This window comes from Globicephala melas, chromosome 12 (assembly GCF_963455315.2).
Source record: "Globicephala melas chromosome 12, mGloMel1.2, whole genome shotgun sequence".
Taxonomy (NCBI): Eukaryota; Metazoa; Chordata; class Mammalia; order Artiodactyla; family Delphinidae; genus Globicephala; species Globicephala melas.
This window is the reverse complement of record NC_083325.1, coordinates 26,422,036-26,436,390: the sequence shown is the minus strand read 5'-3', so window position 1 is coordinate 26,436,390 and position 14,355 is coordinate 26,422,036. Positions and strand designations below refer to the sequence as shown.

Sequence of the window (14,355 nt, the reverse complement as noted above, 5' to 3'; positions counted from 1 at the left end):
TCTGTCTTTCTCATGATCTGCACATTAAGATATAAAAATTAAGAGCTACTGGCAGTAGAGTCGGTTGTATACTGGCAGCATGTGGTGGACGCTGATTTACAGTAGGAGACAATAAAGCTGATCTGCAGAGAGAAGTAGACAGGAGAGGCAAGGAGCCCCAGTGGCGGTGGTGTTCCTGTTCCTGACATTTAGCTGTAACCCTGTCCTTTCTGAGGTTTGGCTGTTCAACCCTTCCTTCAATATGTGTAATCCCCAGTGTCCTCCTAGTAATGCACAAGTGTATCAGTTATCTATTGCTGCATAAACATTCACCCCGGAATTCCATGGCTGGAAACAACAAACATTTATTATCTCACAGTTTCTATTGGTCAGGAATTGAGGAGTAGCCTAGCTGGGTGGTTCCAGCTGTTTGCAGTCAAGGTGTCAGCTGGGGCTACAGTTTTCTGAAGGCTTGGCTGTGACAGACTTGGAAGGATCCACTTCCAAGATGAATGGCTCTTGTCTTGGCAGAAGGCTCAGTTCTCTATGGGCTGCTGGCAGGCCTACTTCATTGGCTGTTGGTAAGAGACCTTGGCTCCTCACCACATGGACCTCTCCACAGGCTGCTTGAGTGTCCTCACAACATGGCAGCTACCTTCCCCCAGAGCAAGCAATCCAAGAGAGCAAGGAGGAAGCCACAGTGCCCTTTATGACCTAGTGTCTGAAGCTGCAGTCACTTCCACTTTAATCTGTTCTTTAGAAGCAGATCACTACATCCAGCCCACCCTCAGGAGGAGGACACTTACGCTCCACACAAGTAATCAACATGTATCTAATTCTGTGGTCTTTCTGTTCTCACTGACCACTGCCTTCTTCTTGCCTCTGAGACTTGGGTGTTCCCTCACTATACCACCTAAAAGCTGTCCTGTGGGGTGTCTAGGTCTTTTGGAGGTGCCCTGGGCCCTCAGGAGTTGTTTTATCCTGTCTTTTCAAATCTGATACAACTTAGTGAATCTATTCCATGTAAAAGGCAGTTCTGCCTTGGCAGGACACCAATCCCTCCCCCAGACTGTGGGGTTAGAGAATAATTTTAAACCAAAAATGAGGGCACTGTATGTGAACAGAATATTTAAAATTTGTGCTGCTCCAAAGCTCTGGGGCTTAAGGTTGTTTTACCTACATACTTTTATTTCTTAGGGAGGTAAGAGGGATCTTAAGAACTGATAGTGACCAGTGATTTCTCTGGTGGTCAGTTCCATGAAACACAAAGGAGGCGTTTGAGGAAGGAGTGGATGGTCAACCTGCAATCGCTATGGCGACAGGTCATGTGGAGGACTGAGAGAGGCAGTGGATGTGATTTCTCATAAAGCTGTCCAGTGGAGAGATGGGAGCAGGAGGGCAGGAGCCACACTGTGAGGGGCGGGTGAACCCATCAGAGCTCTCGGTTGTAAGCAACAGATACTGACCAGGCCGATGTGAGCAGAAAAGAATTCAGTGAAAGGATATGGGGATAATCATAGAATTTCTGGGAACATTGATGAAGCAGCTTCTGAAAATGGGCCGGAAGAGGAAAACTGGCCAGAGCCCAGATCATATTGCAGACACAGTGACTACCACCATGGACTCCAGAGACAGCGGCCTATAACACCGACACCTCCCAGAACACTGGACATTGCTGCCACAGCTGCCAAAATGGACACGCCACTGCCCCGCTTCTCAGCGTCACTTGCTCCCAACGCAAAGTTCAAGGCAGATCCATCTGGCTGAGTCTAGATCATCTGCCTGTGCCGTGTTTGCCAAGGAGCTAGGAAAGCAAGCCTTTTTAGCTTCTGACACTGGAGGCGGGCTCAACCTCCCACCAAGATGCAAAGGGTGGGGGATCTTCAAACGTGAAGAAGACCCTGATCCAGGCAGCCCACACTCCTCAGAGTTCACTCCAGGAAGTAAGAAACTTGAGGGTCCAAGATCATTCTTGTAAGAAGTTTGGAAGGAAAGGGACACAGAGTGGTGAACTAAGGGAAGAGCAAAACCAAAGGGTCTTTCCTTTTCTTTTTGGTAAAATTAAGGGACCTGAGCAGTTTCACAGAGGAGGAGAAACAAAGTTTCTTGACAAGACAAGGAAGCTGGCACCCCATTCTGCCTCTAGCATCAGGACAGAACTGTTCAAAGACAAGACCACTTTGAACAAAAGGACATGCTTCTGAAGCAAAGGGACTAAAAGCATTACTCATGACTGTTCAAAAATTTCATATAGTCTTTCTTGGTCTGCTTCTTATTAATTACATTATCCCCATATTAAGAATGTTGCCAGGACTTCCCTGGTGGCGCAGCGGATAAGACTTCTCGCTCCCAATGCAGGGGGCCCGGGTTCAATCCCTGGTTGGGGAACTAGATCCCACATGCATACCACAACTAAGAGTTCGCATGCCACAACTAAGGAGCCCTCAAGCTGCAACTAAGGCGCCCACGTGGCGCAACTAAGGAGCAGGTGAGCTACAACTAAGGAGCCCCTGTGCTGCAACTAAGACCCAGCACAAATAAATAAATAAATATTAAAAAAAAAAAAAGAAGAATGTTGCCTAGCACAGAGCAGGATTAAATAAATATTTTTGTAATGAAAAAATTTTTAGTTGTCTGTTGCCTTTAATTAACATCTAAATAGATATCATATTCTTCTATAATTACAATATGGAAATGTCCATGAACAAAATAGATAAATTTTTTGTCATATGCCTAGGAAAGAATGGTGGCAATAAGATACATCCAAGGTTTCAGCAGCAACATCTACGCAGCCAAGGCGTGGTCAGTGTTTGGGGACAGAGGTAAATATCCGCAGTCCGTGCATACCTTTGATTTCTTCTTTTAGTGCCTAAGGAAGCAGAAGAGCATCATCATTGTTTTGTATTTGACACTGATTACAATAAGTCTCTATGGGAGTATTTTTATATAGCTCTATCTCTGTAGGAAACTTTGCACACACTTTCTTTAACAATGTTTCCTTTTTATTTTTGGAATCAGTATTTAAGCTGGCTCAAAAATCAAAAGGCATAAAAGGCATGCAGTAAAGTCTCCCTCCCACACCTGTCCCCCAGTTTCCACCTCCAAACCAAATAGAGAACTGTTGGTATTTTCATGTGCATCTTTGCAAGAATTTAAAAATGCATATTCAAACTAATATTAATATATATTCCATGCCAATACCTTTTTAAAACACAAATGATAGTATTTCAAACACAGTTCTGCACTCTCTTTTCCCCTAACACTGGGGATCTTTCCACATCAGGCACAAAGCATGCCCTCATTCTTTTTTGTATCAGCATAGCATTCCATTATATGTATCGTAACTTTTTAGCCTGTCCCCTAATGAAGAACTTTCAGGCTGTTTTTTGTGTTTTGCTATTTTGAGCAAAGAACAGCTGTTCTTTAAAACCACACTGGGAGTCCCCTGGTGGTCTAGTGGATAGGATTCCACGCTTTCACTGCAAAGGCCTGGGTTCAATCCCTGGTTGGGGAACTGAGATTCCACAAGCTGAGTAGCACAGCCAAAATTTTAAAAAATTACTTGAATAAAAGAAAATATATAGCTTCATGTAAAAAAATTTTTTTTAAATAAAAAGATAAAACCACACTAATCAGCACCAATTCCCCAATTTTACTCTAAATCAGAAAATAAAATTGTAAATTACGAGATTTGTTTAAGGTTACAAATGATGTCAGGGCCCAAGTGTAAATGGGCAACCACAATCAAACAGATATTTAGCTCTTGCAGTACCAGGAGACACACTACAGGACCTGAATGAGGCATGAGAGTCTAAGTCCTTTTATACTAGGCCCAAGACATCACAGTGGGGTAGACATTTTTTTCCAGTCTATCCAGCAATCTCCCTTCTCCCTTTCCACTTTAATTGTGTACTGCTGGTGGGACTACCAGTTGACCTGTACTGAGGTAGCTATGTGCCCCTGGACCAGCCTGACTGGTCCAGGGGAGGCACATGACTCAAACTGGGCCAATCAGAGTCTTCCCTGGGATTTTTCAGTGTAGAGCCTTCTCTCTTGGTCACCACAGATATACCCTGTCTTATTGCACTTTGCTTTACTATATTTTGCAGATATTGTGTTTTTTCACAAACTAAAGGTTTGTGGCATCCCTGTATTATCAGATGATGATTAGAATTTTTTAGCAAAGTATTTTAAAATTAAGATATATAGTTTTTTTTTTTAGACATAATGCTACTGCACACTTGATAGATACAATATAGTGTAAGCATAACTTTTATATACACTGGGAAACCAAAAAAATTCATGTGCTTGATTTATCCTCATGGTCTGGAACCAAGCCTGCAATATCCCTGAGGTATGCCTGCATACTGGAATATTGTCACTTGGAGGCAACTTGGAGTCCTGTTCCCCACCAAGAAGAGAAAGCCCATCTCCAGTAGGAGAAAATGAGGCCAACATACAGAAACTGGAAGCTCAGAAAAAGACAATATGAAAGAACAAGCAGATGAACTTAAGACCCTGAATCTAGATAATTTCATTACATGGGCCAATTAATTACCTTTGTTTGCTAATGCTCGTTTTAACTTTGTCTCTGCCACTTACAACAAAGAGAATACTAACACATGCGGTCAAGTTTATTGAGTCAGAAGGATCCTTAGAGATAATCTAGTCCTATCTCCATCTTTGATAAAAAAAAGAAATAGAGTTTATCCCTTGTCCAACGTCAGCACGTGAGTAACAGCAAGTGAGAGAGAACCTGAACCCAGGGAATCCTGACATCCTGGCCACCCCTGATGCCAGGAGCTGTGGTTGTGTTGGGAGCCAATGAGCTGCCCCACCATCTCCATATTCACAAATAAGCCCCTCAGCTCTGCAGATAAGCAGAAATGCCCCTGGAAAAAGCCTCATGTCACTGCTGCGAGAGGGAAACACAGCGCCCTGAGCCACATGCTCTCTGCTTTCTGCAGGCATGGAATGTTCCCTAGAGGCTGTCCCTGTGTCTCGGCCACAATTCTTAAAGCCTCTGTGGCTAGATGAGGGCCCAGTCACAGCTTCACATGAAAGACCCTGGACAGAGAAACCATCCAGGCTTTGATCCCTAAGCCCTGTGCACTTCCCCTTCCAGGGCCTTCTCCCCACTCTCTTGCAGCCCTCAGAGGGCTCCCCAACACAGGTCACAGGATCTTACAGCTACAGAGGGCCTTAGAGATCACTTGGGTCACTTTAAATAGGTCAGGAAACTGAGGCCCTAGTAGGGAAATGACTTGGCCAAAGTCCCACAGTTTATAAGATGTACAGTAGGTAAACATTTTTCAGCAACCACTATGCCCATGGCATTATGCTGGGTGCTGGGGACACAAATGAAAAAGGCATGGGAAAATGATAAAAAAGGTAAGGAAAGTAACTCAAGCCCACAAGAAATGGATTCAGCACAGACTGTGATGGATGCTGCCAGACCACAAGCCAGCTCAGCGCTGCTGCGGGTACTGTTAGGAAGAAGCATTTGCTACCGCACTGGCCATTTGTGCAGGAGGTAGCCCAGGAGCGGGACGGCCGGAGGTGCAGCAGGCACAGGGCCCAGAAGAGCAGGTGAGGAAAGGCTGGGAACCTGCTGCAATTCACCAGGAAAAGCCTGGCTTTGAGTCAGGCCCATGGAGGGGAGACTGAGGCCGACCACAAAGAGGATCAGAAATCCCAGATGAGGGTGGGACGGGCTCCATGGGCAACCAGGGTGCCCAGCGAAGGGTTCTGAGTAGGGGAGCAAGGGCAGAGGCACCCTTTGGGGAGGATGATGGACAACAGACAGGAAAGAGGGCAGAGAAAGGGAGAGGGCAACTGCTATTTACCAAACGCCCTTCCCATGCCAGCACAAGGTGGGCACGTGTGGCCAGCACCTCACGTGGTCTTCACCAACGAGGAATCTGAAGCTCTAGTCGCACTGTAACGTGCGGAGCTGGGATGGACCAGCTCGCCCGACACAGAGGGAACACGGCGCTTGCTCTCCTCTGTGTGGCTGCTCCCCAGGGCAGGGGCAGGATGGATGGGGAAGGAATCCTCATCATCCTGCCATCACTGGGGCCTGGCCCAAAGCATATGGCGGTGACGCCCTCTGCCACTGCCTCTTGCCTCACCCACCCCACGGCAAGCAGTGCTTGGCCCAGCAAAGCGGCTGCTATGGTAACCCAGGCAGTAGCTGCTCCAGGTTAAAAGTACACCAATGCCAGGAGGTGAATTCTCTGAAGTGGAAAGCCTTTCAGGCATTAAACATTTAATTTCTCTGTAAATCAATTAGAAAACCCAGGCCAGCTCTCCTTACTCTCTATAAACTCTCAACAAACACTGATTGAGCTGTTTTATGTACCAGGTCCTTTGTTAGGTGTTGGGGACACAGCAGTGAAGAAAACAGACCTGGGTTGTATAAGTGAATCACTCTGCTGTACACCTAAAACTAATACAACATTGTTAATAAACTATGCTCCCATATAAAATAAAAATTACAAAAAAAAAAAAAGAAGAAAAGAAAAAGAAAACAGACCTGGACCTGGCCTGCATAGTCTGCTTCCAGGGCAATGACAGACAAACGAGCAAGGTTCTCCAGCAAGGACGGGGCCAGGGAAGGTACCTGTTCAGTAGGGGCCCAAAGGAAACCTTGAGCCCAAGATGATGTAGGTGACATTCTCCCAAGCAGAGGAAAACTGCTGCCCCCTGAACTTGTGGCAGGTTCCTCACAGCATTTATAGGTAACAGTGATGATGATGGTGACAGCAGCTGACATTTATGAAGGACTTAGCATGTGTCAGACACTGTTCTCAGTGCTTTACATGACTTTACCACTAATCCTCAAAAGAGCCCTTTGAGGCAAATCCTATTACTCTCCCTGTTACAGATTAGGAAACTGAGGCACAGGGAGATTAAGTAACTTGCTCAAGGTCACACAGCAGAAAGTAGCAGAGCCCAGATTTGAAATGTGGGCAGTCCAACTCCAGAACCTGCATCCCTGTAACCATGGCTTCAGGCCAGGGGATGTGCTGTACTTAACAGCACCCCCAGGAGCCCAGTTGCACTAGGCAGCCTGAGTAGTTTTGATAACAAAGTCCTACCAGTTGGGGATGATCTGGGCCAGTTGGGTCTTCCCTGCCTTGTCTTCTACCTTGGCTCCAATCCCTGGGATCACATGGGGCTAGAAGTGCTTCTGGAGGACAGAAGTGGTTGCTGTTCCACCCCAGATTGCCCAGTCAGACCACCAGCACGCCTTAGGGCTGTATGTGCCCACATCCAAGTGAAGGTGGACTCCACGAGGAATCCAAAGATGGATCCAACAAGAAACCAGACCACAAAGGGCTCGCAGGGCCAAGGGATGGAGGCAGGGACCTAAGTTTCCAGGACACAAGCCAGAAAAGCCTGGAGTCAGGCGGTGGAGGGCATTCATTCCCTGCCAGGCAGGTGGGAAGACAGCATTTGAGCCTGGCAGAGGAGTGAGGGAGGGGCAGCCCAGGTAGGAGGTCTGATCTGGACAAAGGTCCAGATGCATGGAGAGACCAATGGGCAGGGCTCAGAGGTAGACTCTAGGCCAAGAAGGGTGGGGAAAGGCCTGGAAGAGCAGTCTGGAACACCTGGACTCGACTTTCATGACCAGAGCTGTGCTTTACAAAAGTTAAACTAGTTCACAAAGTGCAACTTTCCAGAATGATGTCAAACACACTGGCTGAACGGGGTGAGTTTATAGACATAGGCCCAAGGGTCAAGGCTGGAATAAATTCCAAGTAAAATAAGCATAGAAAATGAATACGTTGGGCCTTAGTCTGGTTTAATCTGATGTTCCGGACCCCTGCTGTTGTCACTGGGTCCAGGGCAGCTGGAGCAATTCTCAATCAGGCCATCCTTCAATTTATCCAATTTAGGACTACTTTAGTAGTCCTAAAAGAGGCTTAAAAAAATGTTCAAATCTACAAAAACATATATATTTTAGTACTCCTGTGTTTACAAATACTATTCAATATGCAACAATAACAGTACACAGTAAACATCGGTAGCACTATACAGGGAAATGCAAAATAACTATTGGGTGGCTTGTTTTCAATTTTGAATAAAATTCATATCTGCCTACAATCCAATCCCAGATAGTTTGTTTATGTTTTTCTCAGATCCTGAGTCCTGTTCACATGATTGTGGTATTGCATTATTCTTTCCTAGCACTGGTGGTACAATACCATCCCCACTTGCAGGCCCTTTCAGATGCGGAGACCAGTGGCAAGGCCTCTACTGACCTGATTTACCATCTGGTGCTGCTGGACAGTTCTCTTCTCCTTAAATTCTTCTGATTCAATTTGAATTTCATACATGGCCCCACAGCCTCCTGAAATAAATGTGATTTGAAAGTGTTTCAATTATTAAGTTACAGCAGCCACAGTTCCTTATGTCCTTGAAGTAAGTACCACACAACCCAAAGAAGGTCTGAATGTTATCATTCTGTAGAAAGTTGCTAAGATTGTTAGAGGATCATGGCTTACAATCTGACCATGTCCTCCTCCTGGCAGGCTGCCTCAATCCAAAACATGCTCTTCCTTTTGTAAGGCACTTGCACTGCCCAGAATTTTGCTTTTGGGGTAGGAAAGATAAGGCACAAAACATGTAAAGCCTAGGAAATGTAGGTTTTCCTACTATTTCCTTTTATTAAGCCAGCAAATGCCATGGAAGAAGGTGGGAGGGACTGAATTTCAGTGCTCCACCTCCCAAAGGACTAGCAATTGGTATTTTTAAAAATGCAAAAACACACTAAAATGTGATTCAAAAACCACGTGCAATACTATCCAAAATAAAAGGAACAAGGAAGCGTGAGAGACAGGGATACAGCATTACAATAAACAGTGAAAACATGCTGGTCACGGAGCTGGGCTCTCCAGCGCCCCTGCTCTACAAGCAGCATTAAGGGTTTCCCCCTGGGCTGCGGCAGGGAGTGGGTGGCTGTCTGGGGATGCTCTCAAGGCAGCGCTTGTGTGGACCCATCCACCCCCAACCCGAGCTTTGTCTCCACATGGCTGGAAAGCTAGTGCTGATGACTGATGATAATAAAATGTGCTGCTCCAGCATGACACAAAGCGGCAAGAAAGAACTCAATAGGCTTTGTTAAGCTTTTTTCATGGGTTCTAGGAGGCTAAGCTTTGGCTAAACCAAGGTTCCTAGCCTTGATCCCCTTTCTGCACTCTACCCAGGGCTGGGCAGAGTGAGACTGGAGGTCAAGTTCCAGCTCTCCCCTAACTGGGCCTGAGGCAGGTACAAGACTGGTGACATCAAGACCTCAGCACTGGGACTTCCCTGGTGGCACAGTGGTTAAGAATCCGCCCGCCAATGCAGGGGACACGGGTTCGAGCCCTGGTCCGGGAAGGTCCCACATGCCGCAGAGCAACTAAGCCTGTGCTCCACAACTACTGAGCCTGCGCTCTAGAGCCCACAAGCCACAACTACTGAAGCCCACGCGCCTAGAGCCCATGTTCCGCAACAGGAGAAGCCACCACAATGAGAAGCCCGCCCACTGCAACGAACAGTAGCCTGCGCTCGCTGCAACTAAAGAAAGCTCGCGCACAGCAATGAAGACCCAACGCGGCCAAAAATAAATTAAATTAAATAAATAAATTTTTTTAAAAAAAAGACCTCAGCATTGCCCTGGGACCCCTGCAGAGGGCTCACCCAACCTACCATTCCAACAGATCTTTAGATGGGTTAATTTCCTATAGTGTCCAGAGTAAAACTACTTTCTAAACTTTCTCCCTATCCTTGTAAATGTTATGTTCCCAGAGAAGCCAGTGAGCCCTCGAGCAATGCAGAGTGACAAAGACTGGGTCTGGGTGTGGGAGATGCCACCCCTGGCCAGCTCTTCCACATGTGTGTCTAGATAAAGGCCTTATCTTCCCCGTCTGGTGTGGGCAGAAGTTGATATCCCAGCCTGCTCCTAACTCACAGTCAGCCTGAACTTTGAGGTGCCAGCGGCCATCTGAGAAAGGCAGGGCCTGTCTGGGGCTGGTCACTGGGCTCAGGACAGAGTCTGCCCTGGGTTCTGGCTCTGCCACCTATGCCCTGTGAAGGGCTAGGCAGGTTCTTAGACCTCTCTGGGCTCGTCTTCCTGGAGTCTGTTCTAGCTCTGGCATTCTAGGGTGTCAGAAGAATGTGGGGAAATTAAAGTCTGGCTCATCTCAAAGTCAAATTAAAGGCTGTGGACCGGAGCCCCAGGGTGACTGAGAGAGACCTAAATCTGAGCTGCGCCAAGCCTGCAACCACAAGTCCTCGCAGCTCCCCGCCAATGTTTCTGCATCCCCACCTCCACCCTTGCAGCGGGAGAGGCCAAGGTCTATGTGTCTAAAAGCCACATGTATTGAGAAGCCACTGATGGCGAGTTCCATTCAAGCCTCCTGCCCTCTACCCCTCCAGCGGGTAAAATCTTACCAAACTCTGTGGGAAAGATGAGAGAAAACCTTACCTGAAATGTCAGTGACTTTGATAGCTGTAGCTTGAGGAAATTTTTCTTTGAGAATTTGGGTCACTTTGAGCTCCCCCTCAGTCTGCGAGGCAAACATACGCTGGGCACAGTGGAGAAGAGGAAGCTGCCACAGAACAGAGGAGAGTCACTGTGCAGGCCCCCCCTGCCCTCCCCTGCAAGGCAGGGCCCTGAGCTAAGTCAGGGGGACTGCATGGTGTCTGATGTCCATTTAAGCTCTCCAGGATGCAGAATAAACTTCTTTTGAGGGGGGAGTGGAGTTGTAAATAACTCACTTTGACTCTAGAGATAACAAGGGCCCCAACTTAAATCAACAAGTGTTTAACTCCTCATGACAGTGAGACACTAACATGATGACGGTTTAATAAGTGAGGCACCTGAAGCACTAAGTAATATGCCAAGGTTGGATCCCTTAATAAGATGCAGAGTCAGGAGAGGCCGGGCAGCAGCCTGGCTCAGGCATGCCCTGCTTAGGCCAGCATGCCACTGACCATGTAATGATGGGGCCAAATGCCACCCACCCTTTAAGCCTGATTAACATTCTACATTCTCTCCAGTGGGGTGTAACCCTGTGACCTACTGCTCAATAAGCCAGCTACCCTTTGCAGTTCTTACTGGGAGAAGAAACAGAATTCTATTAAAGGACCTGAAGTCAGAACATTTTTAGATTATTTACCACTGACAGTAACACTCCCCCCTCCCCCAATGGCTACCCTAAGGACCCAGTGCTCCTGATGGGAATGTGTCTCAACTCTTATGGATGAAAGAGCACAAAACCATGTCAGCAGCCCCTTGGCTGGGCTGAGCACATGCTGAAAGGGGAGACTGAAAATAGAGCATGGCAGGCCTTCAGTGTCAGGCCAAAGATTTTGGACTTTGTTAGACAGGCTTCTTGGTGCCAAAGTACCAGTGCCTTTTGAAGTAAGTCAGGAAAGATTCCCAGATAATGGTATCATTACAAAGGGAGTAGTACCAGGCATCCCTGACTGGAGAAGGAAGGCAGGTGGAGGGAGCGCTGTTCATCAAGTGCTGGTGCTGAAGGTAACATCCCTTCTCCTCCTCAGTCCTGCCCAACCTCAGGCCTTTTCTGACGGCCCAGAGCAGGGTCCTGGGTTATAGAACCTCAGAGCGCCTCCTTTAAAATGCCCTGTGCATTGACTCTTACACCAAGTGGTCTTAGAGGCCAAGACTAGGTCTGTCTTGTTACTGCAGTCTTCTAGAGCTGACCCAGGGCAGGCCCTCAGGAGGACTTGGGTTATGGATGAATGAGTGAATGAATGAATGAGCAGGGGAAGAACCACACGATTCAAGGCATATGTACTGGGCACCTGCAAAGAAGTCCTGATTCTAGCAGGCAACTGAAATGCAGGTCAGGAGAAAGATCTGGAGGGAGGCTGTCTGAGTGATGTATACAGGGACAGAATCTTAAGTTGTGGGCCTGGGTAAGACTGGGGGGGCAGGGGGGAATGGGACCTCCTCTGAAGACAGTGCCCTGGGGGGCAAAGGCAGAGGGTAGCCAGGTGGCACGCAGAAGCGGCAATCACTAAGGAGTGAGGGTGGTTAGCACTGCTGACTCCTTGGGAGAAGCCTTTTCCTCATCTCAGCTGATCTGCAGGCAGCGGCCTTTAAACCAGTAATCTACTGACAAAATCCCCGGAAAGCCGACTGTCCACTCTGAGAATCACCAGCAGAAGTGTCCTTCATGCCTGGGGGAGGCAGGTCCAAGAGAAGGAGGAATGTGAGAGGAAAGCGAAAGAAGTGGATGAAGTGAGGAAAGAATGAATCAGAAACGGCGGAGAGAAAATTAGCAGGGCGCGTGGTGAGTGCCCTCTGCTGGCTTCCTACCCCGGGAGTATGGGATTTGGGGAGGGTCAAGGTCACAGAAGCCAGGCGGACTTTCCGGAGCCCTGACCCAGCCAACAGTCCCCGGCACGCACGCCGCGACTCCGGGCTATGAGTCCCATGTCTTCGGCTCAGTAAATCAACATTGCTTTTTCCGTGCCCGCTGTATTATGACTACCTATTCCCCTCGGCCTCAACCCCCACTCCGTTCGGGAGCTCCCCCAGCACGCGCCGGGCCTGACACTTCTCCCAGTGCCCGTAGCTGGGCCCACTAAATGAACGAACCAACGAGGGAGTGAATAAGAGAAATGAAGGGTAGGCCCTGGGCCCAGCGCGCCTCCCTCGGTGGACCACTTCCGCGGCCGCGGCCGGCCCCGCGGTCCCAGCGCAGCTCCCGCCCAGGGGAGAGCAGCCCGGTCCCCGCCCGCGCTCACCCGACGGGTTCCGCGGAGCAGAGGCGCTGCCGCGGCCGGGCTCCACGCCGCCATGCCCGGCCGACGCGGCCCGCCGTCTGAGGTCGCTTTGTCGCCCAAAAGACGCGGAGCCTGGGTCCAGGGCCGCCGCCGCCACGGGCTAGGCCGCCCCCTGCCGTCCGGAGGCCGCGAGCCGCCCCCGCACGCCCCGCCCACGCCGCCCCCCCACGCCCAGGGCCCTGTCTTCTGCCCTGGCTCTGGCACCGGCTTCCCCTGCCTCCCAAGGCTCTCCCCCAGCGGGTCCTTCCTCCTCTGCCTAGAAGACGGTGCTAGGTGCTCGGTCCTGCAGGACTTTCCCTCGTCCCAAAGACCCTGGGGCCCTAGGTGGAACGCCTCCATTTCCAACTCCCCACCCGAAAACTTGCTGCTAAACTGAGGAGCTTGGGTTTCTCCCTCCAGGAGGGAACCAGGAGAGGATTTTAAGCAGGGGAGTCGTTTTCAGATTCGCGTTTTAGAAAGATCACTCGCTCCTGCAAGGAGCGGGGACAGAAGGAGGCTGAAATTGGAGACGAGGACAGAAGTCCCAAGGCTATTGCAATGGTCCAAGTGAGACTTGAGGCCCGAACTACAGCAGCAGCAGCAGCAGCAGCAGGGATGGGAGGAGTGGACTGAGACACCTGGGAGGTGAATGGACTGGAGTGACCCGATTGGTGGATGAGGGGATGAAGGTAGCAGGGAGGACCCTCAGGGTTCTGGCTTGGACAATGAAATGAGTAGAGGAGAACTAGGTTTGGGGTGAAGGGGGTCGACTAACTTCAGTTTTGGATTCGTCTGAGTCTAAGGTGCCTGCAGGACACTGCCCAGCAGAGATGCTGCTGGAAACACAGACCTTGGATTCTTCACAATGCAGTGGAAACTGACACCATCGGGGACCGGTATTGATAGGGACTGAGTAAAGGAACAAAGTAGGTGATTAAATAGTTAATCCCACTGAGGAATCATAAGTAAATAAAAAAGTATAGAAGACCCCTGTAAGTTAACGATCACCCAAGAAAGTAGGTTTGCTTAATCACAAATCCAAGCAGGCTTGCCTAGCAACAAAACCATGCAACAGAAGCATGAGACATGCCCCAAAACAATAAAACAATGGTGTAATGAGACCCACATCCTACCCAGTAAGTTCAGGAAGTTGATGATGCCTAAGACATACTTCTCTTCACGCACTGAAAACAGTAATATAAGGAAAAGGTGACATTATACTGAAAGCTGAGATGATTTATCACATTTTAGTATATGTTACTGCCTTTTTTTTTTTGCGGTACGCGGGCCTCTCACTGTCGTGGCCTCTCCCGTTGCGGAGCACAGGCTCCGGATGCGCAGGCTCAGTGGCCATGGCTCACAGGCCCAGCTGCTCCCCGGCATGTGGGATCTTCCTGGACCGGGGCACGAACCCGTGTCCCCTGCATCGGCAGGTGGACTCTCAACCACTGCGCCACCAGGGAAGCCCTGTTACTGCCTTTTTGCTCATTTCCATTGTGCCACGGCAGTCCCAGTTTGACCATGTAGGGACAAGAAAACTCCCCCGCCTGACATGGAGGAGGAACTGATGACAGAAGCTTGACGTCTACT

The 14,355-nt window shown here is 48.9% G+C and overlaps 2 protein-coding genes across 3 annotated transcripts in view; both read right to left on the bottom strand.

Moving 5' to 3' along the window:
* Positions 1 to 338: 338 nt before the first annotated feature.
* BOLA3 (bolA family member 3) lies at positions 339 to 12,885 on the bottom strand. The gene is made up of 4 exons (XM_030877613.3): positions 12,748 to 12,885; positions 10,454 to 10,577; positions 8,247 to 8,335; positions 339 to 2,848 (listed from the first exon to the last, which is right to left on the bottom strand). Exons 1-4 carry the CDS (start codon positions 12,799 to 12,801, stop codon positions 2,783 to 2,785), a joined length of 333 nt encoding a protein of 110 aa, XP_030733473.1. The 5' UTR covers positions 12,802 to 12,885; the 3' UTR covers positions 339 to 2,782.
* Positions 8,247 to 14,355, bottom strand: part of MOB1A (MOB kinase activator 1A) — a 30,624-nt gene continuing 24,515 nt past the window's right edge. The window contains exon 7 of one of the 2 annotated variants that reach the window (XR_011377927.1): positions 8,247 to 8,335. The gene's annotated coding sequence lies outside the window, so the exon portion shown is untranslated. Of the gene's footprint in view, positions 8,336 to 10,453; positions 10,578 to 14,355 lie in introns of those variants that run through there. The other variant, XR_009566059.1, reaches the window with a different exon arrangement.

Bases quoted from the DNA above. Each gene is read 5' to 3' on its own strand.
- BOLA3 (XM_030877613.3), bottom strand. From the start codon at position 12,801: ATGGCGGCGTGGAGCCCGGCCGCGGCAGCGCCTCTGCTCCGCGGAACC. The intron at 10,578-12,747 runs GTGAGCGCGGGC...GTTCTGTGGCAG, and splicing joins TGCTCCGCGGAACCCGTCGG to CTTCCTCTTCTCCACTGTGC. The intron at 8,336-10,453 runs GTAAGGTTTTCT...CATTTATTTCAG, and splicing joins CAAAGTCACTGACATTTCAG to GAGGCTGTGGGGCCATGTAT.